We start from the raw sequence: 24,448 nt of genomic DNA on the forward strand, positions 1-24,448 counted from the left end.
CATCGGACATACGAATGTCACTTTTGGCATACAAATATATTAGGTAAAGCCACAACACCGAATTATTACGTTGTACATAAATTTATAGTTGCTATTGTATGGGTCTCGGCCTCGGTGGTGTAGTGGTTACAGCCATCGGACATAAGGATGGTAGGTACTGGATTACTGAAATACTCGACATAATTATACCTCACCATGTGTTTTGCTTACTACACGCAATAAATTAAAATATCTGAAATGAAAACTTTAAAACTGTATTAACTGTATTAACCTATATAACCTGTTAAAGGGACATACCCTAGATTTTAAACACTAAGGTATATTTTTGACTATTATAGCCGTTTTTGGTAACTGAAATCATAGTCTACTTAGATTTTATGGTTTAGATTATCAATTTTCGTACATTCGAAGTGTCTTTGGTCATCCTAGTGTTTTTAATGTCACAAAATGCATTTCTCATATTTAAAAAAAAAAACCCGCACGTGCGTCGGAAAAGTAACAGTTATGGAGTCGAGTTTTAGTCTGTTTCCAGAGGGTATTTCACCATTTTAAAGTCACAGGCTCATGTTCCACTCAATTGTAACTTTATCCAAATGTGTTTCACTTTTGTAGATTAACTAAAGTTAGTGTTAATTTTCACGGGTTGAAACTAGGGTATGCCCCTTTAATATATATATATATATATATATATATATATATATATATATATATATATATACATACAACTAAAAGACATAATAGACATAAAAAGCTTCCTTTTATATTTTAAAAACCCATATTGCACCTACTAGATAGTTTTCGCATTATGCAATTAAAATAAAGTAATTAAGTTTAATTTTGTTTTCATTTAGTTTCGAGTATTTCACAACCCCTATAAAAATGTGATACAACATACTCTTAGTTTGCATGACGCCTTCCAGTATAAAATCCTGGCTATGCCAGGGTCAGGATGTAAGTAAAAACCTATGTTGATGATCAATTGTAGTTTTCTGAATTCAGTAGGATACATCTCTATAAGGAACATTCCAAATTAGCACACCAACATAATCAAGCGACTGTCCTGAACTTCTGTAGAAATTACACCACCCCGAAACACCAGATGTCCAGAAATTAATATTTTAAGCAAAGAAACTGTAGGTTGAGGAGAGGATGCAGGATTTTTCTAGTGAGCGGCGCAATGTTTTAAAAGGACACATCCAGTATTCAGGAATGGATTTAACGTTTCAAAAGGACACCTACAGTATGTACACTAACATATAATTATCTACATGTATATGGTGATCTTCCACAGAAGTACGAAGATAAGCAAGATATTACATTGTATGCAATAAAAACCAATAAATGCATTGTATTCATCTGGATTTTTGCGGGGCAAATCGAATTTTGGTGGGGAGGGTGTGCACCTCAGCACAATCCCTTTGGATCCGTGCCTGACGTTTCAACCAGAAGTACTAATCAGAAGACTGTACCGTTACTATATATTGTACACCTGCATGTTGTTTGTAAATGCTTTTGATGTATTATTTACACCAATAGCACACTGTCTTCTGGTATTCCGATCGTTATGTCGTGTACTACAGTTAGTAATTCATATAATCTGGAGCTGGCGATCTCCTACCATCTTCATCCACTGTCTCCACAATAACATCACCCGGCATATGTTCGTGCCTGTCAATCTCCAGACGATTTCTGAATCTCTTTTCAAACACTTTCGCCAGAGTATGTCCAGTAGGATGACCCAGTCTGTCAAATATCTCCTTCCTCCTTCTACTGGTTAATCGCCGCATGGTATGACCCGGACCCGTGACGTCATGCGTGTGGTATGACGGAGGCACCTCCTGACTTGATATACTCTCAGAATAGTGGCTACTCTCCGCGTCAGACTCTGAAATATAATCGGGCAGAGGTTCCTCGGAATCCGGATCAGGCTCGTTTTCGATATCTCTCAGCTTCTGCAGCTCTATCACCTTCAGAATAATATCCCTGATTTTGTCCTGCTCGGTAAACTGTTGTCCAAAAACGAGTTCTGTGATCGACAGCATGTGTAGCATCGTGCCCCAACGATGAGCGAACATGCCAACAAACTGGAAGAACAAGAGCGTCGCAAAGAAGCTGAGAAAGAACAGACCCAGAGGCTGGAAGGTCAGCGGGTTTCCTTCACTGCCAAATCTTGGGATATGAAAAAAGAGAAAATCCTGAAACTCGCCCTGAAGCGCCTCCAGTTCCATAGAGAGCGCGATCCACAGAGAACTGGTCATGAAGAACCCGAACACTACATTATTCCTCAGAGATAAGAGGTCTGAGGTCATTTTCATCTGATGCTCCTTATCCAGCACAATAGGTTTCAGGTATTTTCTGATGAGCTGATTCCAGAACGCAAGTTCTCTTTCGTCCAGCAGAACAACTGGGCCGTTTCCCGTGATGGGACTAGTCATCCACGCAGGGTTATCTGGGTCTTCGTTTAGTAAACACGACGGAATTTCATCGTGCAGTTTCGGGGTTTCCACGGTAACCGTCGTCAATGGAGGCGCCTGAGACGCGGTTTTGCTCTGTTTGCTTACCGCAGATTCTGACCGTGTTCGGGCAGTGAAGGTCGTCTCACAATCCTCGCCTCGGTCTTTCCTGATTTCTATGATGAGCTGTTCCAGAAGCTCCTCCGACTTGCCCTTCTGGCGTTCCACATGCGATGCGTCATACATCATCATCTTCAGCTGCTTGAAGACCTCTCCGATCTCGTTCATGAAGGACTGGATCCCTAACCAACCTAGGAAACCTTTCTTCTGCAGACTCTTCTTGCGTTTTTCTTCTTCAGCTTCCTTCTCTTTGACCACGTCTTCCTTTGTCTTTCTCTTGGGAACCTCTCGCGTGCCCCACGACACGACATGCAGATTGCACAGAAAGTAGATGTTCAGAATGAGATATCCGGCGGGAATACACACAAAGTACAGCGCTCCCGGAATGACGCAGCCGAACTCTTCAGGGTGCATGAACGCAGCTATTAAGAACACGAAAACCAGGAGAATGATGAAGATGACGTTTGGGCTGGTTATGGATCCTTCAATGGCCGTCCCAACTGTTCCCACCAAGACAATAGTCATCACCACAGCGTACAGCGCACTCAGCACGGCGCCAATCGTCAGCTGTACCTCAGGTTTGAGGTACATGCATATGAGAATGTAGCAAATGGGAGGTCCCAAAGCCATGGTGTATGATTGGACGATCGACGTCTTGAAAACCACGGTGTAGGCTCCCGCCATCATCAGCAGGACGGTGGCGGGTCCGAGCAGTGTGGACACGAGCAGGGCGAATTGGTAGAACATGTACGGCGAGCTGAGGTTGTCGTTCAGACGAACCGTGTTCCTCCAGTCTCCCAGCAGGTTGATGATGTTCGCCAACGTCGAGGGACCCCATCGTCTGCGCTGGTTGAAGAATTCAGAGAACGTCTCCGGGGCGTGCGTCATGGCGTCTGCGGCTGCGCAGTAGTCGATTCTGTGACCTTGCTGTAGCAACAGGGTACTCAACCACCGGTCCTCACCTGGGAAATATTGAGATTCTTAATTAAATCATACATAAATAGTCCTCATATATTTACCTCTGTTAGCTGATACTATTGGTCTGTTGCTGCTGATGCTAGCACTGTTATGGCTGTATCGTGTGTGTGTGTATGTGTGTGTGTGTGTGTGTGTCTCTCTCTCTCTCTCTCTGTGTGTGTGTGTGTGTGTCTGTCTGTCTGTGTGTGTGTGTGTCTCTGTCTCTGTCTCTCTCTCTCTCTCTCTCTCTCTCTCTCTCTCTCTCTCTCTCTCTGTGTGTGTGTGTGTGTGTGTGTGTGTGCGCGCACGCGTTTTGTCATATATGACAGGTGAGACATATTCAACTCTAATGCACTCGTTAAAAGAGCAATTATCAGCTATTTATTAATGAATATCAGTTATACTAGAACAATATCAATATATAGGTTGGTATTTTTAATAACTAATACATATAAAATATAGGAACATCAGCATTATTCTTTCTCGATAACACTATTAGTCTAATGTATTTTTCGTGCTGGGGTGTCGTTAAACATTCATTCATATTCTAATGGTGTTCTTTTGTAAAAGTAATAACAATAGGTCTTTTTAAAATCACAGGGTAAAAGTCTCAACGTTTCGTCAACTAAATGTTGACATCGTCAGAAGAAAACTGAACATGAAAACAGGTGAGCAACATTTAAAACCACAAGTATAAAAACAGTTCAAAAACAAAAAAAACAAAACAAAAAACACACCCCAGAATTAAAAGAATAATCACATCACAAGATAAGCTGAATAAATGAACATATATTGATGTTTTATGACACCCTAGCACCAGTTATTTTCACTATACCTTGATCATACTGTACGTACTGCCCAGCTTCTGTCGCCCGTGTGCTGTACATCCGGGCCACATTGTCGTCCATGAGAGCAGAACCTCTGAACAGACTGAAGCACCCAGGAGCACACAGCACACAGCCGAACACGTGTTCTGTCGCCTTCAGCAGCCAGTGACCAATGGCATACTCGAACAGCTGATACCACAGGATGGGACCTGCAACAAAGTGATTATCATATTTTATCATTGGCGGATCCGAGGGTAGTGGGGTGTGGCTTTGGGGTGGTCACAGCACGGCCGTACCCTCCGGGGGCAGGGAGGGCAGTTGCCCCCCCCCCGAGAATTTCTTTTTTTTACTCCAGAAAATAGCATACACATCTCAGGCTTTAATTTGTACAGAGTTTCATTTGTTTATAAAAAAAAGTAGTGCTCCCCCCCCCCCCCCACTAGGATTTTGATCAGGATACGGCACTGTCACAGGGGACCCTAAACCCTTCTCACCCATTTGAAGTGCCTTAATAACTTTTTTTCTGTTTCTAAATGCAGTCACACCTATAATTCCCACCACCATCTTTCATATTCGCTCCAATACACTTGAAACTCTCCCAATATAAAATCCTGGCTAATAAAAAGTAGCACCCGAATATTCATTTGTCCAAGTATAAAGGTTTACTGAACATGCCGGGTGGATAATTAGGCTAACTGTGGTGACGCACCTGAACCAGTGGGGTGGATCCGCCCGCACGCAGCACCACATTTCTTGTTCTTTTTCATCCTGTCCACAAGCAGACGAACGGCTTCCGGTTTGAAGTCGACGTCGCCGTCTAACGCCAGAAGATAGGTATTCTCTGCCTGTAGAAGGAACAGCCAAGTATATAATGCTTTCATAATATCTCAAATACAGTCATAATTAGATATTCCTGAATATTCTAAAAATCCATGGATGGTCTTAGAATTTCCACATTGTGAGCCTGGGGTGATGGCCACAAATACAAATATCGGCGTAGCCAGGATATTGTTGGGGAAATAGTGGGCCAACAACACTGCTTATGGGTGGTATTATAGATGTGTAATTGCAAAGTTTGTTTTGTTTAAAGACACCACTAGTGCACATTAATTTATTAATCATCGGCTATTGGATGTCAAATATTTGGTAATTTTGACATATAATCTTAGAGAGGAAACCCGCCATATTTGTCCATTAGTAGAAAGGGATCTTTAATATGCAATATCACACAGACAGGATAACACATACCATGACCTTTGATATACCAGTCGTGGTGCACTGGATGGAACGAGAAGTGGCCCAATGGGCCCACCGACGGGGATCGATCCCAAACCGACAGCGCATCAAGCGAGCGCTTTACCACTGGGCTACGGCCCGCCCCTTGAATTAGAAATACCAAATGACATTGTTAAGAAGCGAAGTCTACGTAGAAGGATTGATTTCCGTCACCTGTGTCTGCACTTCCTCCGACACGTAGTTGAAGAGGACGCTACGTGAGAAATGCGCGGCCCGACGTCGGCGACGTAGCTGTGATGTCGTCAAACGAATGCAGTCCATGAACTGATTTCCGGTTGAGTTACTTTCACCTTTCTTCCGCAGACTCTCAGGCTGGGCGAGGATTCGGAAGCCCAGGAGGTAATACATGTACATCACCTACAGTTAGGGAAGATAAAATGTGTGTTAAGACACCTCACTCAGCAAGGGCGGACCCAGGAGGTAATACATGTACATCACCTACAGTTAGGGAAGAGAAAATGTGTGTTAAGACACCTCACTCAGCAAGGGCGGACCCAGGAGGTAATACATGTACATCACCTACAGTTAGGGAAGAGAAAATGTGTGTTAAGACACCTCACTCAGCAAGGGCGGACCCAGGAGGTAATACATGTACATCACCTACAGTTAGGGAAGAGAAAATGTGTGTTAAGACACCTCACTCAGCAAGGGCGGACCCAGGAGGTAATACATGTACATCACCTACAGTTAGGGAAGAGAAAATGTGTTAAGACACCTCACCCAGCAAGGGCGGACCCAGGAGGTAATACATGTACATCACCTACAGTTAGGGAAGAGAAAATGTGTGTTAAGACACCTCACTCAGCAAGGGTGGACCCAGGAGGTAATACATGTACATCACCTACAGTTAGGGAAGAGAAAATGTGTGTTAAGACCCCTCACTCACTCAGCAAGGGCGGACCCAGGAGGTAATACATGTACATCATCTACAGTTAGGGAAGAGAACATGTGTGTTAAGACACCTCACTCACTCAGCAAGGGCGGACCCAGGATAATAATACATGTACATCACCTACAGTTAGGGAAGAGAAAATGTGTGTTAATACACCTCACCCAGCAAAGGTGGACAAAGGAGGTAACACATGTACATCACCTACAGTTAGGGAAGAAAAAATGTGTGTTAAGACACCTCACTCAGCAAGGGCGGACCCAGGATAATAATACATGTACATCATTTACAGTTAGGGAAGAGAAAATGTGTGTTAATATACCTCACCCAGCAAAGGTGGACAAAGGAGGTAACACATGTATATCACCTACAGTTAGGGAAGAAAAAATGTGTGTTAATATACCTCACCCAGCAAAGGTGGACAAAGGAGGTAACACATGTATATCACCTACAGTTAGGGAAGAGAAAATGTGTGTTAATACACCTCACCCAGCAAAGGTGGACAAAGGAGGTAACACATGTACATCACCTACAGTTAGGGAAGAAAAAATGTGTATTAAGACACCTCACTCAGCAAGGGCGGACCCAGGATAATAATACATGTACATCATTTACAGTTAGGGAAGAGAAAATGTGTGTTAATACACCTCACCCAGCAAAGGCGGACAAAGGAGGTAACACATGTATATCACCTACAGTTAGGGAAGAGAAAATGTGTTAAGACACCTCACTCACTCAGCAAGGGCGGACCCAGGAGGTAATGCATGTACATCACCTACAGTTAGGGAAGAGAAAATGTGTGTTAAGACACCTCACTCAGCAAGGGCGGACCCAGGAGGTAATACATGTACATCACCTACAGTTAGGGAAGAGAAAATGTGTGTTAAGACACCTCACCCAGCAAGGGCGGACCCAGGAGGTAATACATGTACATCACCTACAGTTAGGGAAGAGAAAATGTGTGTTAAGACACCTCACCCAGCAAGGGCGGACCCGGGAGGTAATACATGTACATCACCTACAGTTAGGGAAGAGAAAATGTGTTAAGACACCTCACCCAGCAAGGGAGGACCCAGGAGGTAATACATGTACATCACCTACAGTTAGGGAAGAGAAAATGTGTTAAGACACCTCACTCACTCAGCAAGGGCGGACCCAGGAGGTAATGCATGTACATCACCTACAGTTAGGGAAGAGAAAATGTGTGTTAAGACACCTCACTCAGCAAGGGCGGACCCAGGAGGTAATACATGTACATCACCTACAGTTAGGGAAGAGAAAATGTGTGTTAAGACACCTCACCCAGCAAGGGCGGACCCAGGAGGTAATACATGTACATCACCTACAGTTAGGGAAGAGAAAATGTGTGTTAAGACACCTCACCCAGCAAGGGCGGACCCGGGAGGTAATACATGTACATCACCTACAGTTAGGGAAGAGAAAATGTGTTAAGACACCTCACCCAGCAAGGGCGGACCCAGGAGGTAATACATATACATCACCTACTGTTAGGGAAGAGAAAATGTGTTAAGACATCTCAACCAGCAAGGGCGGACCCAGGAGGTAATACATGTACATCACCTACAGTTAGGGAAGAGAACATGTGTGTTAAGACCCCTCACTCACTCAGCAAGGGCGGACCCAGGAGGTAATACATGTACATCATCTACAGTTAGGGAAGAGAACATGTGTGTTAAGACACCTCACTCACTCAGCAAGGGCGGACCCAGGATAATAATACATGTACATCACCTACAGTTAGGGAAGAGAAAATGTGTGTTAATACACCTCACCCAGCAAAGGTGGACAAAGGAGGTAACACATGTACATCACCTACAGTTAGGGAAGAAAAAATGTGTGTTAAGACACCTCACTCAGCAAGGGCGGACCCAGGATAATAATACATGTACATCATTTACAGTTAGGGAAGAGAAAATGTGTGTTAATATACCTCACCCAGCAAAGGTGGACAAAGGAGGTAATACATGTACATCACCTACAGTTAGGGAAGAGAAAATGTGTTAATATACCTCACCCAGCAAGGGCGGACCCAGGAGGTAATACATATACATCACCTACTGTTAGGGAAGAGAAAATGTGTTAAGACATCTCAACCAGCAAGGGCGGACCCAGGAGGTAATACATGTACATCACCTACAGTTAGGGAAGAGAACATGTGTGTTAAGACACCTAACCCACTCAGCAAGGGCGGACCCAGAATATATTGTAGGGAGGAGACCTAGGCCAAAAGGGGCATATGGACCAACTTACCAAAAAGGACACATCAACGAAAATTGTAAACAAAATGTTCAAATGAAAGGAAGAGGCAATTTTAATTTTAGGGGGATAGATCCCATGGTCCCCTACCCTGGATCAGCCACAAGTCGATCTAGAAAATGAGAGAAAATATGCTGTCATCACATGAAGTAGGCCTACTCATATCGAAGGAAAAAGAAAGAAAGAAAGAAATGTTTTATTTAACGACGTACTCAACACATTTTATTTTCGGTTATATGGCGTCAGACATATGATTAAGGACCACACAGATTGTGAGAGCAAAAACCCGCTGTCGCCACTACATGGGCTACTCTTTCCGATTAGCAGCAAGGGATCTTTTATTTGCGCTTTCCACAGGCAGGATAGCACAAACCATGGCCTTTGTTGAACCAGTTATGGACCACTGGTCGGTGTAAGTGGTTTACACCTACCCATTGAGCCTTGCGGAGCACTCACTCAGGGTTTGGAGTCGGTATCTGGATTAAAAATCCCATGCCTCGACTGGGATCCGAACCCAGCACCTACCAGCCTGTAGACCAATGGCGTAACCACGACGCCACCGAGACCGGTCATATCGAAGAAAGAAAGGAATGTTTTATTTAATAACACACTGAACACACTCCAATTACAGTTATATAGTCAGACATGTAATAATAATTATGGTTAAGGACCACACAGATAATCAGAGGAAGGAAGGAAGGAAGGAAATGTTTTATTTAACGAGGAACTCAACACATTTTATTTACTATTTACGGTTATATGGCGTCGGACATATGGTTAAGGGCCACACATATATTGAGGGAGGAAACCTGCTGTCGCCACTTCATGGGCTACTCTTTTTCGATTAGCAACAAGGGATCTTTTATATGCACCATCCCATAGAAAGAATAGCACATACCACGGCCTTTGATAATGAGAGAGGAAACCTGCTGCTGCCACACTAAGGGCTTCTCTTTCTGATTAGCAGCAAGGGATCTATTTATATGTAGCATCCCACAGACATAATAGTACATACCACAGTCTTTGTTTCACCAGTTTTGAACTACTGGCTGGAATGAGAAAAATCCCAGCTATTCTTACCGATTTATAGCAGGGATTTAAATGATATGCACCCCCACCCCCACCCCCGGACATAATAGCACGTATCAACACCTTTGATATATCACTCGTGTAACACTTGTTGGAACAGAAAAACCCAACATGGGTATTCCAATGGAAGGAATCGTTTGCTTGTTAATTGACAATGATTACACAACAAACTATAAAAAAAAAATAATAATAATAATAAAGGTTTGATTTGTTTAACGACACCACTAGGGCACATTGGTTTATTAATCATCGGCTATTGGATGTCAAAATATTTGGTAATTTTGACATATTATAGCATTAGAGAGGAAACCCGCAATGGATCTCTTATATGGTCCATCTCACAGAAAGGATAAGACATACCACGGCCTTTGATATATCATTCGTAGTGCACTGGCTGGAACAAGAAATAGCCCAATGGGCCACCAACGGGGATCGATCCCAGACCGACCGCGCATCAAGCCAGCGCTACGTCTCGTCCCAACCATAACAAAGACACGTACCTGCGACCATCGTTTCTTGTGTCTTATTTTATGTTTGTCCTTGAGGTGAGCGACCAGGCACGTGCCACCCGGTAGAGTCCAGGTCAGCTGTCCTCCGTAAGGAGTCGGTGTTCTAGTTGGTGGTCCTAATACTATCTGTCTCTCATGAACAGCACTGTAAAAGTAAAGTTTGTTTTATTTAACGACGCCACTAGAGCACATTGATGTTTTATCTTATCATCGGCTATTGGATGTCAAACATATGGTCATTCTGACACTGTTTTTAAGAGGAAACCCGCTGTCGCCACATGGGCTACTCTTTTACGACAGGCAGCAAGGGATCTTTTATTTGCGCTTCCCACAGGCAGGATAGCACAGACCATGGCCTTTGTTGAACCAGTTATGGATCACTGATCGGTGCAAGTGGTTTACACCTACCCATTGAGCCTTGCGGAGCGCTCACTCAGGATTTGGAGTCAGTATCCGGATTAAAAATCCCCATGCCTCGACTGAGGTCCGAACCCAGCACCTACCAGCATGTAGACCGATGGCCTAACCACGACGCCACCGAGGCCGGTAGCACTATAATAGATTTACAATAATATACATAAATACATATACAGTGTGTGTGTGTGTGTGTGTGTGTGTGTGTGTGTGTGTGTGTGTGTGTGTGTGTGTGTGTGTGTGTGTGTGTGTGTGTGTGTGTGTGTGTGTGTGTGATTTTCTTCCAGACTTGTAACAAAATAATAACCAGAATTTGTATAATGTCCAGATGTTATACGCATTTCTGTATTGCGATAGTCAACAGTATTTTAAGATAATACTTGATATAAGTTGGAAGCTTGAAATTTATGGATTACATCTGTGTACAAACATTTATTTACCAATATATTTTCCTTCCCTTTTCACAACTATGAACAGAGTTGAGATCTGTGTTTCCGACTGACAATGAACTTGAATGACAGAAATGGCAAATGTACCTCTATCGGTTCAGTTAGAGTGTATCGCAGTGCCTATTAGTAACCTTTTGAATTGCACTATATCGCTTCACCGATACTCGGTAATGTTGCGCATCCCTATTATAAACATTAAAAACGAGTGCATCTAAGTAGCTAACCTTAGAGCATTATCCAGACATTCCACGAAGTCGGAGACAAAAGAGTTGGGAACAAGTTTGTCGTCATCGGAGAGTTCCATAGCGTCGTCAAAGAAGATGTGGGCTGAAAGTATATGCAGCATATGAGTTGACGAATAAAGCTACTGCTGAACAGTTAACTAGAACTGTAAATGAGTCTTGTGCTTTTATTTATTAGTATATAGTATATGTATCATCAGCAGCATCATCATCATCAACAATGGTTTTAGTATGTAGTTTTAAAATCAATTTAAAATATTTTATGACACACAGAGAAAGAGAGGGATATATATATATATATATATATATATATATATAGAGAGAGAGAGAGAGAGAGAGAGAGAGAGAGAGAGAGAGAGAGAGAGAGAGAGAGAGAGAGAGAGAGAGAGAGAGAGCGAGAGAGAGAGAGAGAGAGAGAATGTGAGAGAATGAGAGAGAGAGAGAGAGAGACACAGACACAGACAGAGGCAGAGACAAAGATAGAGTGGGGGGGGGGGTCCCCCAAGTGTTGGTGTTCCATTAAAAAATCGTTACTATATCAGTGTGAGAGAGACAAAGACAGAGATAGATAGATAGATAGAGAGAGAGATAGAGAGAGAGAGAGAGAGAGAGAGAGAGAGAGAGAGAGAGAGAGACAGAGAGAGAGAAAGAGACACACACACACATATATATATATATATATATATATATATATATATATATATATATATATATATATATATATATATAAAAGAGAAACATAAACAAATATGGAGAGAGGGAGAAAATAAATTGATAAAATAATAACCTTCAAATTCATAATAATCGGGGTCTTTGATGCCGTAGTACTTCTGGGCGAGGAATCTAGCACTGTGGTCTATGTCAATCCTGAAACAACCAACAACAGCAATGTTTTACCTCTTTAACCCACATCAGTTGATGCGTTCTAAACCTTAGCGTCACGTGAAACAACACGTTCCGTAAACCTGTGCCGTGGCTTATGGTTTTCGCTAATTATTTGAATACTATTTAAACTAATTCCCCAAAATAGACGTACGGGCTCCCATTTTTGAGTTCCAGGTTCACTACATGGATAGTTTGCGGGTAGAATGATGGAAATACATTGTTAAAATGTCTCAAATTAGCACATGTTGCTCCAATATCTCTATCGGTTTTGCTACCGGTCTCGGTGGCGCAGTGGTTAAGCCATCGGACTACAGGCTGGTAGGTACTGGGTTCGGATCCCAGTCGAGGCATGGGATTTTTAATCCAGATACCGACTCCAAACCCTGAGTGAGTGCTCCGCAAGGCTCAATGGGTAGGTGTAAACCACTTGCACCGACCAGTGATCCATAACTGGTTCAACAAAGGCCATGGTTTGTGCTATCCTGCCTGTGGGAAGCGCAAATAAAAGATCCCTTGCTGCCTGTCGAAAAAAGAGTAGCCTATGTGGCGACAGCGGGTTTCCTCTTCAAAACTGTGTCAAAATGACCAAATGTTTGACGTCCAATAGCTGATGATAAGACAAAAAATCAATGTGCTCTAGTGGCGTCGTTAAATAAAACAAACTTTACTTTTACTTTACTATCGGTTTTGCCCGAATTTGAGGATTTCCTCCAGCAATAGGAGGAGGGGGCAGTCGCCCCTTCCCGCCCACCGATCTTGTACGCTTATCTTCCCAAAGTAACATTCGGTTTAATGTGTAGCATAAAAATCAATCCAGCTGGCATTAGCGAAAAGTGGCTGGCATTAGCGACAAGTGGCTGGTCAAATATATCCCTGGCGTTTAACGTTTAACCTGTTTTACTAGTAAATGAAATTGTTTATGGGCGCGCAGTTGAAAGAAATTATCTGTACACTTATATAAATCTGTCATAACAGTTATGAGAGTGGCAGTGATCCTATAAGCAACGTTGTAATGCTCCTGGAAGTAGCAGTCCTCTTATTAGCTAAATTGGAATTATGTTCTGGGAAGTGGCAGTCCTCTTATTAGCTAAATTAGAATGATCTTTTGGCAAGTGGCACTATTTTTGTAAGCAAAATTGGAATGTTCTGGGAAGTGGCACTATTCTTGTAAGCAAAATTGGAATGATGTTCTGGGAAGTGGCAGTCTTCTTACAGGCAAAAATACCTGACAGCGATTCATGGCAGCAGCTACGACCTTGTTAAAAGATTCCTTTGACTCTGCCTTGTGCAGATGTATGATTTTGAAAAAGTTAATGGTTTTGTTGTTCAGACTTAAAACAAAAATAATAAATATTCTTGACATGATGCTGTTGATCATGGAAGCGATCACTACTGCCTAAAACATCTCTTCAGTTTTAGTCACGAAATACGGTTTTGTCATTCAGATTATGCAACTATGATGAAACCATTATTTTAATATTTTAATTGCGATTTTGGAATTATGGATTTATAACTAGCAACCAAGGTTCCATTTTATCAGTTTAGCTTTCCATACTTTTTAATTTCAGTGAAACATTTTATTGTATTAATGAAAAATCCAAACTTTAAAAAGATATTAACAGTTGACGTTAACGTATAAATAGCAGCATACCATACGAGATGTTTTTAAAAAAAAGAAAAGGACCCCTAAACGTAATCCTTGCTTCTGCTTCCCATCCCCCATCTCTCCAATCATGGCCCTGATTTTACCAACATTACTTACCTAAATATAGATTTGAACAACTGAGTCATCTCCTCTGTTGTTTCGTGCCACATCGTGGCGCATGCGTATATCTGCGGGATGACTGTTTCCGGTCTGACAAAGTCCCCGCCGTCATCATTGAGGGACATGTCTTCCTCCCAGAACTTGAGCAGAGCTTGGTCTCTATCGTCGCGACGTCTCCGCAGCATCAGGTTCTGGTCGGTGAACATGCTGCATCGCATTGGGGTTATGAACAGTCTGTGGAAGAGAGAAAACAGAGTAATCTGCTAGTACAATTGCTTCTAGCTGGAACTAGTAACTAATGAAGCTACTTCTGCTGTTACTACATTGTACTATTACTACTGCTAATAGTAGTTGTTTTCTTCTTCTTCTACTTCTTCTGCTACTACCACTTCTGCTACTGCTGCTCTGCTGCTGCTACTACTTCTTCTTCTTCTACAACAACTACTACACTACTACTATTAATGCTGATACTACTACTACTACTACTACTACTACTACTACTACTACTACTACTACTACTACTACTACTACTACTATTATAACTACTACTACTACTACTGTTGCTGCTGCTGCTTCTTCTTTTGCTATTACTGCTGCTGCTGCTGCTACTACTAGTAGTACTGTTAATACCACAACAGCTGCTACTACAAACTTCTGAAAGTCCTATTGATAAATACTACTGCTGCTTCAATTACTACTTTAAATATTTCTTAAAATACTACTACTATTCGACTCATTGACGTTGTCTCTGTTACCGACTAATTGTAAGATGTTTCCGACTAATAAAATATTTCTACGAATAAACTTACATATTAAATATATTTTTTTGTTTAGAATATCGGTGTCTGTATATTCAATGTGTTTCTGATCGTGTTAATATTTGTACAAAACCCAAACTGGATTTTATCTTCAAATAATTTTGTACGTACGAAAAAACGTACGAAAAAATATTTTAGGAAATGAGATGAAATTTAACCTAGTACAAATATTAGAACGATCAAAAACACGTTTAATATACAGCCACTAATATTTTATGCAAAAAGATATATTTGATATGTAACTACAATCGTTAAAAAGTCTCTGTTAGTCGATAACATCTTAAAAAGTGTAGCAAATTCAGGAATGTCCCTTTAATATTACGAAGACTAACCCTACTTTGACCTAATATTACGAATACTACCTCTAATTGAGCGAATATTACAAATACTATCTTCTGTACATTACCTTTCTATTTTAGCCATTCTGCTCGATCCTGGGAACCATATGTGAGAGACGACAACCATCTGTGAGAACCACACTAAACCCAACATCACCAGATAGAAGATGAGCTCTGATTGGTCCTTCTCAGGGCAAACCCAGAAATAGCAGGTTCCATCTAGCGACAAGAAGTTATATTTACACTGCATCATTACGAACGCTGCCGACACGGGAGTAGCTAGCGCGAGGGGGAGAGAGAAACCAACCCTCTGCATGCACAGCTTGCACGCTAGACCACTGACGTAGGAACACAACAGAGACGAGAGGATGTTCGCATACAGAGGACCGTATTGTAGGAAATGCATTGTCGTCGCCGTGTCGCCGCCAGTAGAAGAGTTCTGCGAAAGGAGAACAATGTGGTCTGCCCCTGTGAAGGACATGGTGAATTTGAAATTTTCGCACAGGACGACGGCTAGAAGAACGGAGCATCCGATCTTCCACAAACTGACAAAGATGTAGAGTTGCTGTCTCACCAGATGCAGGTTTTTCTTCCACATGTTGAAGGGGAACTTGAATCGTCCGATCTGGACGTCCCTCGAGATGTAGTTCTCCCAGCTGACGATCGAGATCAGGAGAAGACCAACAGGAAGTTCCCATGAAGCATTGCTCGAGCTTGACGGCGCCTTCCTGTACACAGCGTCCTGGCCAGAAGTTGTCATGGTTTCCGCGACAAGATCAACTCGATCAGCGTCTGAGTAGATGGTACCGAACAGCGAGCAGACTATTATGCTCGAGACCTGAATCAGAAAGGCCACGGAGTTTATCGTTCCGCTTATCAGCTTCTTCTTGTTGGAGACCGACTTGTCGGAAAACGCCGAGCCGGTTTTGCAGACGGACGGCACGACATACATACAGGACATAATGAGGAGCGCTCTCAGCATATCTGTGTGAGGAAGTACTCTGAACAGGATGAGGCAGGCACCTGCACTGTGGAGCATCTCGATCAGCAACATCTGAAACAATCAGGTACATGATGGTTTGTTACACGGATCACGGTTAACCTTGGAAAATCAATATCTGAAGAAAAACCCCCAACACAAAACAATGATTTGTTATACGGGTCAGGGTTTACCTTGGAACTCAACATATATATTAAAACAAAATTCCATTACTAACTTGTTTTATGAATCAGGGTTTACCTTGACATTCAATATCTGAAATATCAGATAAAACACTTATTTGTTACACGAATCTGGGTTTACCTTGGAAATCAACGTATACAAAAATCATTTAATATTATATTGATTTGTTACATGCGACAAACGAATCACTACGCATTTTTACATGGATTACAACTAATTTTGAGGGTAAAATGATGGAACTACATTTTAAAAAGGTCTCAGGTTAGCACATTTTCCCCGAATATCTGTATCATTTTTGCCCTAATCTGAAGTTTTGCTCCAACACTGGGGGGTAGGGTGGGTGGGGGTGGGGGGATGGGGTGTGGGGGGTGCCATCAACCCCACCCCCTCCCCGTCTCGTACGCTTATCTTTGCTATATATTTTTGTGGATAATATTAAAAAGTGGTTAATCTAAGTAAACATAAATAGGCCAAATATTACATTTTGAAGCCAATTAGTATTTTGGTAAGCAATTCGCTGCGTAGAACATGACATGTCAAATCACACGCAGTTTATAAAGGTAGTAGAATATCCTGACCAACTTTGGAAGCAAAATAAACCAAACATTATGAATGAAATGTCATATATATTATGACGTACATATTTAAAGATAAATATCTGCGCTTTAACACCTATTATTTGTTTGAAAAAAATATAACTGTACAGTTGTGATTTAAGGTGTGATTACATCTGGCCAATTACACCTCTTAATATAGTCTTACTGCATCCAGCTCTATTCCCTGCAATTTTAAAAAAAACCTATATGATAACTACAATTATTATACTGACAAATACAAACTTTCTAAACATATCATTCAATGTACATACACAAATGATCATTTTGAATGTAGGCCAGTGTGAGCTGCCGAACAGAGACCGCGCGGAGTAATTCAAGAACCAGAGAACGTACGGGAGGCACAGACCAATCAGAATCATCGTATTTGTAGGATTCGGGTCGTCTGTCTTCAGATCCTATGATATGGGCAATACATATACAAATATTATTGAATCATGATATAATAGAAACAAGAAAAGTATTCAATTATGATATAATAGAAACTAGTATACTGAATCATGATATAATAGAAACTAGTAAATTACTGAATCATGATATAATAGAAACTAGTAAATTACTGAATTATGATATAATAGAAACTAGTATACTGAATCATGATATAATAGAAACTAGTAAATTACTGAATCATGATATAATAGAAACTAGTAAATTACTGAATCATGATATAATAGAAACTAGTAAATTACTGAATCATGATATAATAGAAACTAGTAAATTATTGAATCATGATATAATAAAAACTAGTATATTTAATCATGATACAATAGAAACTAGCAAATTATTCAATCATGATATAATAGAAACTAGCAAATTATTCAATCATGATATAATAGAAACTAGTACATTATTCAATCATGATATAATATAAACTAGTAAATTATTCAATCATGATATAATAGAAACTAGTAAATTATTCAATCATGATATAATAGAAACTAGTATACTGAATCATGATATAATAGAAACTAGTAAATTATTCAATTATAATATAACATAAACTAGTAAACTGAATCATAGTAACTAGTAAATTATTCAGTCATGATATAATTAAAAAAAACTAGCCAATTATTAAATCATGATATAATAGAAACTAGTAAATTATTAAATCATGATATAACAGAAACTAGTAAATTATTCAATCATGATATAATAGAAACTAGTACACTGAATCATAATATAATAGAAACTAGTAAATTATTCAATCATGATATAATAAAAACTAGCAAATTATTGAATCATGATATAATAGAAACTGGTAAATTATTGAATCATGATATAATAGAAACTGGTAAATTATTGAATCATAATATAATAGAAACTAGTAAATTATTCAATCATGATATAATAAAAACTAGCAAATTATTGAATCATGATATAATAGAAACTGGTAAATTATTCAATCATGATATAATAGAAACTGGTAAATTATTCAATCATGATATAATAGAAACTGGTAAATTATTCAATCATGATATAATAGAAACTAGTAAATTATTCAATCATGATATAATAGAAACTGGTAAATTATTCAATCATGATATAATAGAAACTAGTATATTCTGATAGTATACGATTTTGCACATGAATATTCAACAAACTGATTTTGACTATATGAGCACTTAATAACAAGAGCACGTGCTGACCACGTGTCAACAACATACCCGGACTATTCCTGACGTCATCACAAGGATGGAGAGTTTGTTGGCGACAGCGGACCCGAGCACGAGAAGGATGAGAATCAGGTAAAAGAAACACTTGAAGAACTTGAGGAAGGTGCGCAGGTTCTTGGATGTGTCCACGTTATCGCGCGGGATTATTTGAAACCTGTCCCACAGATTCCTGTCGAACGAAACGAGAGGAATGTGTGATTAAACGGACACCTCACTAATGTTACCACATGGAATTTGTAATAAGACCCACATTATGTAACACTTCAAATGACTGTTCGACCACTGGTCGTCATCTCGCTCAGGACTGGGGCGGGTCCAGCTTTTCTGATGGGGGGGGGGGGGGGGGGTCCAAGACAAAAAGGGCACCATAACATTATGAAAAGGCACTATTGAAAAATTACACACGATTCACATGGACCATAATATAATAGTGCTACAACAGGGACGCTGGCAGACGTATTCTACAGTGTTCTATACATTGACAGAATAAATAAATTGTTAAAAACCTACAAATCCTAAATAAAAGGGGCACTTCTCAAATTTGAGGGGAGGGGGGGTCCGGACACCTTGGACCCCCCCCCCCCTTTAGATCCGCCCCAGCAGGAATAATTTAGTTTTTAAAGGCGAGTGCCCATACTTTAACGACATGCCGTTTGTAAAGACAAGATTGTTATAAAGCTAAAACTAAACCTAAAGCCAAAACTTTATTACAGGAAAATAGTAGATTTCGTATGCACTAGGCTATTAGTAATATGAAATATCTAACGGAACACGCCCCACCTCCTCCCCACCCCCCCCCCCCCACCCCCCACCCCCCCAAAAAAAAAAACCAAGATTGATAAACGTTGCACTTAACAGCACTAGAAGAAAAATAAAATAAATGTAGGTTAACTTAAATACATTTGTTCGCACAGATTAGATTTTCGGAAATCGAGGCAGAGAATACATCAATTTGAACCGATATAAATAATTGTTAATCATATACTTACTGGTCTAACGCGGCTGAGTCGGGAATTTCTGTCTTTGGAGCATTACTCTGCTCATCTTGTGCATCCTGTGATATTAACAAAAATGATATTATGTTATTTACTTACACAATGTGATAGTAAAAAATAGTAACAAAGTAAAAATTAGTATCGGCAAAGTTATTGGTTTGTAACCGTTACAATCATCCAATCAAATGCGTCTGTAGATTACATGTCTGATTTAACAAATGTCTGACATCCAACGTGATCTAGTGGTGTAGTTAAATTCAACTTTAACGCTCTATTCATAAACCTGCTCTAAACAGACTGGACACAAGACTGAAAAAAATTAATGGAAATGGGGGAAAAAAGAAAGAATTGTAAGCAATTATTATAGTTACCAAAACACTGCCTTCGTTTTTGTCGGGGAAGTTAGCCGTAAATCCGTTCGCCTGACGCTGTATTCCTTCGCCAGGACTACTGCCATTTGCTTCTACCTTCTCGTTCATCTTCATCCACTCCCGAACCTTGTGCGCGGCAGACGAGCCCTCGGAAATATTGTCTGCCATCGACACGTGCTTCGTCTCGCCGTCTGCCACACCCGACTGTTCCCCGCCATTTCTCTCTCGCTGGTCGTCTCGGGCGCTCGATGTCAGCTTTCTTCTTTCTTGTTCTTTTTTGAGTTCCTCTCTCTGTAATCGTTCATGTTCTAGTCTTTGCCTCTCTCGTCGTTCTCTTTCCTTGCGCTGCTTCTCTTTCTCCTCGGCAATTTCTCGTCTGCGTCTCTCTAAACGAGTTTGCAACACGGGTCCTTGCCAGTGGCGTAGAAATATCTGAATAGAAAAGGTAAATATTGTTATCGCTTTGAAAATGGATTACATATTTATCCAAAATCGTATGCACAGACATACACACAGAGACAGAACCATAGAGAGAGGGGGGGGGGGGGGGAGCAGAGAGAGAGAGAGAGAGAGAGAGAGAGAGAGAGAGAGAGAGAGAGAGAGAGAGAGAGAGAGAGAGAGAGAGAGAGAAACAGAGAGACAGAGACAGAGACAGAGACAGAGGAAGGGAGGGAGGGAAGGAGATGATATCCAGGGAAAGATACAAGCACAGATCCTCAAAACAGACACACAGACATAAGCCTATTTGCATTAAAACAGTTGTATCACATATATACAGACAGACACGCATGCAAGCAGACACACAGACACGGTGACGAACAGGTAGACACATACCTTTGATTTGCCAAATACATATCCAGATAATTCGGCCTTTTCCAGTATTGTCTGAACTGAATGGCGGTTGCTTGGAACGCTTTCTTCGGCAGGGAAGGCGATTTCCTTATATCTTAAAGATACAAATAAATACTATTGCGTGCAACACATTGTATGATTTCAATAAATTTAGTTACTGCCATGTCATATATTCTGAACACCCTGGGCGTTACCCGCATGATATAGACATCCACAAAACCAATGTCATAGTTAAGATCAGTAATGTTAAAAGCTTAAACATTCTGTTTAATAACCATACAACGAGAGAGAGAGAGAGAGAGAGAGAGAGAGAGGAGAGAGAGAGAGAGAGAGAGAGAGAGAGAGAGAGAGAGAGAGAGAGAGAGAGAGAGAGAGATTCTGATAATTTGGTCTTTATTTCATTAGCAACAATAATGCGTCCAGAAACTGACAAATATTTTAGCTGTTCACCTTGGTCTGGGAATTTAAGTATCACACTAAACATCATTTCGTGGATAATGTCTAACATTACTGCACATTTCTGAAAATGTACATCTTTATTTCATTAGTAATTATACTATTTCGTCCAGACAAAAATATGAATGTTTGAGTTGTTCACCTCGTGACAAAGTCAGAAAAGGGCAGTCTGATAGCGAACCCGTCCCGTCTGATCTGGGCGATCTGCAGGACCCCTGTGTATCGCAGCTGGTTCATCACCAGGTCTGTACTGAAACGACCAGCTCGCTTGTCAGCGTTGGGCCGCACGCATCTGTAAGAGAAAGAACAGTTGCTTCAGGATCATGGTCTTGGTACTCTTCGACATACGTATGTTCACTGGAGGTTGAGGCACCCTAGGTCCAACCACTAAGGGAGAAGTCAAAACATATAAAAATTTAATATTACATTTAAATCGTATAAAATCTATATTGCTTAAGAGATCATACCACTATCTGAGCCAATGAGCAGCCTGTAAGCGGATCATATCACTATCTGAGCCAATGAGCGGCCTATAAGCGGATCATACCACTATCTGAGCCAGTTAGCGGCCTGTAAGCGGATCATACCACTATCTGAGCCAGTGATTAGCCTATAAGCGGATCATACCACTATCTGAGCCAATGGGCAGTCTGTAAGCGGATCGTACCACTACCTGAGCCAACGAGCGGCCTGTAAGCGGATCATATCACAATCTGAGCCAATGAGCGGCCTGTAAGCGGATCATACCACTATCTGAGCCAACGAGCGGTCTGTAAGTGGATCATACCACTATCTGAGACAATGAGATAAGCAGATCATACCACTATTTCATGTTGTTGTAATCAGAACTGATTTGACCGTTTAGTTAAATCATGCAGTGTTCAAAGACAGTCCAACTCCCATAATCATAATCATTGGCTATTGGATGTCAAACAGTTTAGTAATTGTGATATATTCGTATCGAAAAGTCGCAAAAAGTCGTGTCATGGGCAGTCCAGTACCTACCAAACGTCTTTGGTGTACTGGTCATGACGCAGTATTTGAGGCAGGGGAAAACCGGATCAATTATGGCCGATCAGTTGTACGACCCATCGCATACCAAGTGAGCGCTCTACTACTGAGCTACATCCAACCAAAAAAGACAAACCAACACATGCACGAACGAACCAACGCTTAATGACACCCTGGTACAACAAAAAGGGTGAAATGGCACTTTTATATTGTCTAGTAAAGATACTTACCTCACGAACCATGCATTCGCGTTTGACATCTTCTGCATTAGATCATTCAATGATTTCTGAAAACACCAAAGCAGCATGGGGCAATACAACTATTTATAAATAAAAGACATCATTTACATATAATATTAACATTCATCTGAACTTTATGAAGGTAACAGAATTATAAATATTGATGAACCTACCATCGGTTTTACGAACACAGCGAGACCATTTTGCTCAATCTGAATGTTTTTTTTTTTAACATACCACATACATAACACTCACAGATTTAACCACTATTTAAAGCTGTTTACATAGCGTTATCAATCAACAAATTTCGTTTATATTTCATTTTCATTATTAAATAGTTTGATCAATGCAACGTTTGCCATTGAGTTTTCAATTCTTACCCGAAAATATCTGGAGACAAAAGACTTCGTATGAATCTCTGTGCCATTCTTAGACAACGCCAAACTAAAAATAATAAAAATGTGTATTAATGTAAAACAAAATATAGAAAAAATGTACATGTACTGAAAACTAGTTTTAGCAATATCATTTCAATCGATAAAGACGCTTTAATCTGTGTTGAATTGTACATAGTTGAAAACATTTATGAGTATTCCAGAAGCAAACCATTTTTGTATATTGTTATGTTTAGAACTGTATGTACAAATATTATTGTTACAAAGGCAATACTGACGGCACCTCGTTCCGGGGTGTAGAAAGAAAGAAAGAAGTGTTTTATTTAACGACGCACTCAACACATTTTATTTACGGTTATATGGCGTCAGATATATGGTTAAGGACCACACAGATTTTGAGAGGAAACCCGCTGTCGCCACTACATAGGCTACTCTTCCGATTGGCAGCAAGGGATCTTTTATTTGCGCTTCTCACAGGCAGGATAGCACAAACCATGGCCTTTGTTGAACCAGTTATGGATCACTGGTCGGTGCAAGTGGTTTACACCTACCCATTGAGCCTTGTGGAGCACTCACTCGGGGTTTGGAGTCGGTATCTGGATTAAAAATCCCATGCCTCGACTGTGATCCGAACCCAGTACCTACCAGCCTGTAGACCGATGGCCTGCCACGACGCCACCGAGGCCGGTCCCGGGGTGTAGAAGAGTGAAAGGGTTTTCACCTATATCAAGATAGACCCAGTCACTGGTGAACATCAATGCTTCTGATATGTATTAGCCTGCCGATAAACAAACGTATATAAAAGAACCTATGTGATAACAGCAGGTTTTCTATCTCATAAACCTGTATCTCAGGCACCACCATCACAATCATCATCATCGTCGTCATCCTCATTATCACCGTTGCACACTATCACGATCATCGTCATCATTATTGCCATCTTCATCATCATCGCCATCTTCATCATCATCATCGTCGTCATCAACAACATCATCATCATCACCAACATCAACATTGTAATTATCATTCATCATCAACAGCAGCAGCTAACAACAACATCATACACATCTCAGCCATCTTCATCACATTCAAAAGCATCATCATCATGTATTCCGATTACTGCATCATCAACATCAGCATCATCATCATCGCAATCATCTTCGTATTCATCATAATCACGGCAAACACCACCTTCAACAACATCACAATAAACATGCTCATCATGTTGATGATGATCATCATCATCGTCATGGCAACCACCAGCACCACCAACAACATCACAAAAATCATGATCATTATATTCATCACTATCAAAATCATCACCATCATCA

At 40.7% G+C, this 24,448-nt stretch overlaps 1 protein-coding gene across 1 annotated transcript; it reads right to left on the reverse strand.

Moving 5' to 3' along the window:
* Window positions 1-710: 710 nt before the first annotated feature.
* Window positions 711-24,407, reverse strand: LOC121388222 (chitin synthase chs-2-like). The gene is made up of 18 exons (XM_041519492.1): window positions 24,238-24,407; window positions 23,103-23,166; window positions 22,714-22,769; window positions 21,615-21,764; window positions 20,999-21,110; window positions 20,165-20,596; window positions 19,788-19,852; window positions 18,790-18,967; window positions 17,380-17,523; window positions 15,397-16,382; window positions 14,170-14,406; window positions 12,310-12,389; window positions 11,505-11,607; window positions 10,409-10,562; window positions 5,807-6,010; window positions 5,067-5,202; window positions 4,366-4,566; window positions 711-3,535 (listed from the first exon to the last, which is right to left on the reverse strand). The coding sequence occupies exons 1-18, from the start codon at window positions 24,405-24,407 to the stop codon at window positions 1,581-1,583; spliced, it is 5,427 nt and encodes a 1,808-aa protein (XP_041375426.1). The 3' UTR covers window positions 711-1,580.
* Between the last annotated feature and the right edge of the window lie 41 nt (window positions 24,408-24,448).

This window comes from Gigantopelta aegis, chromosome 2 (genome assembly GCF_016097555.1).
Source record: "Gigantopelta aegis isolate Gae_Host chromosome 2, Gae_host_genome, whole genome shotgun sequence".
Classification (NCBI taxonomy): Eukaryota; Metazoa; Mollusca; class Gastropoda; order Neomphalida; family Peltospiridae; genus Gigantopelta; species Gigantopelta aegis.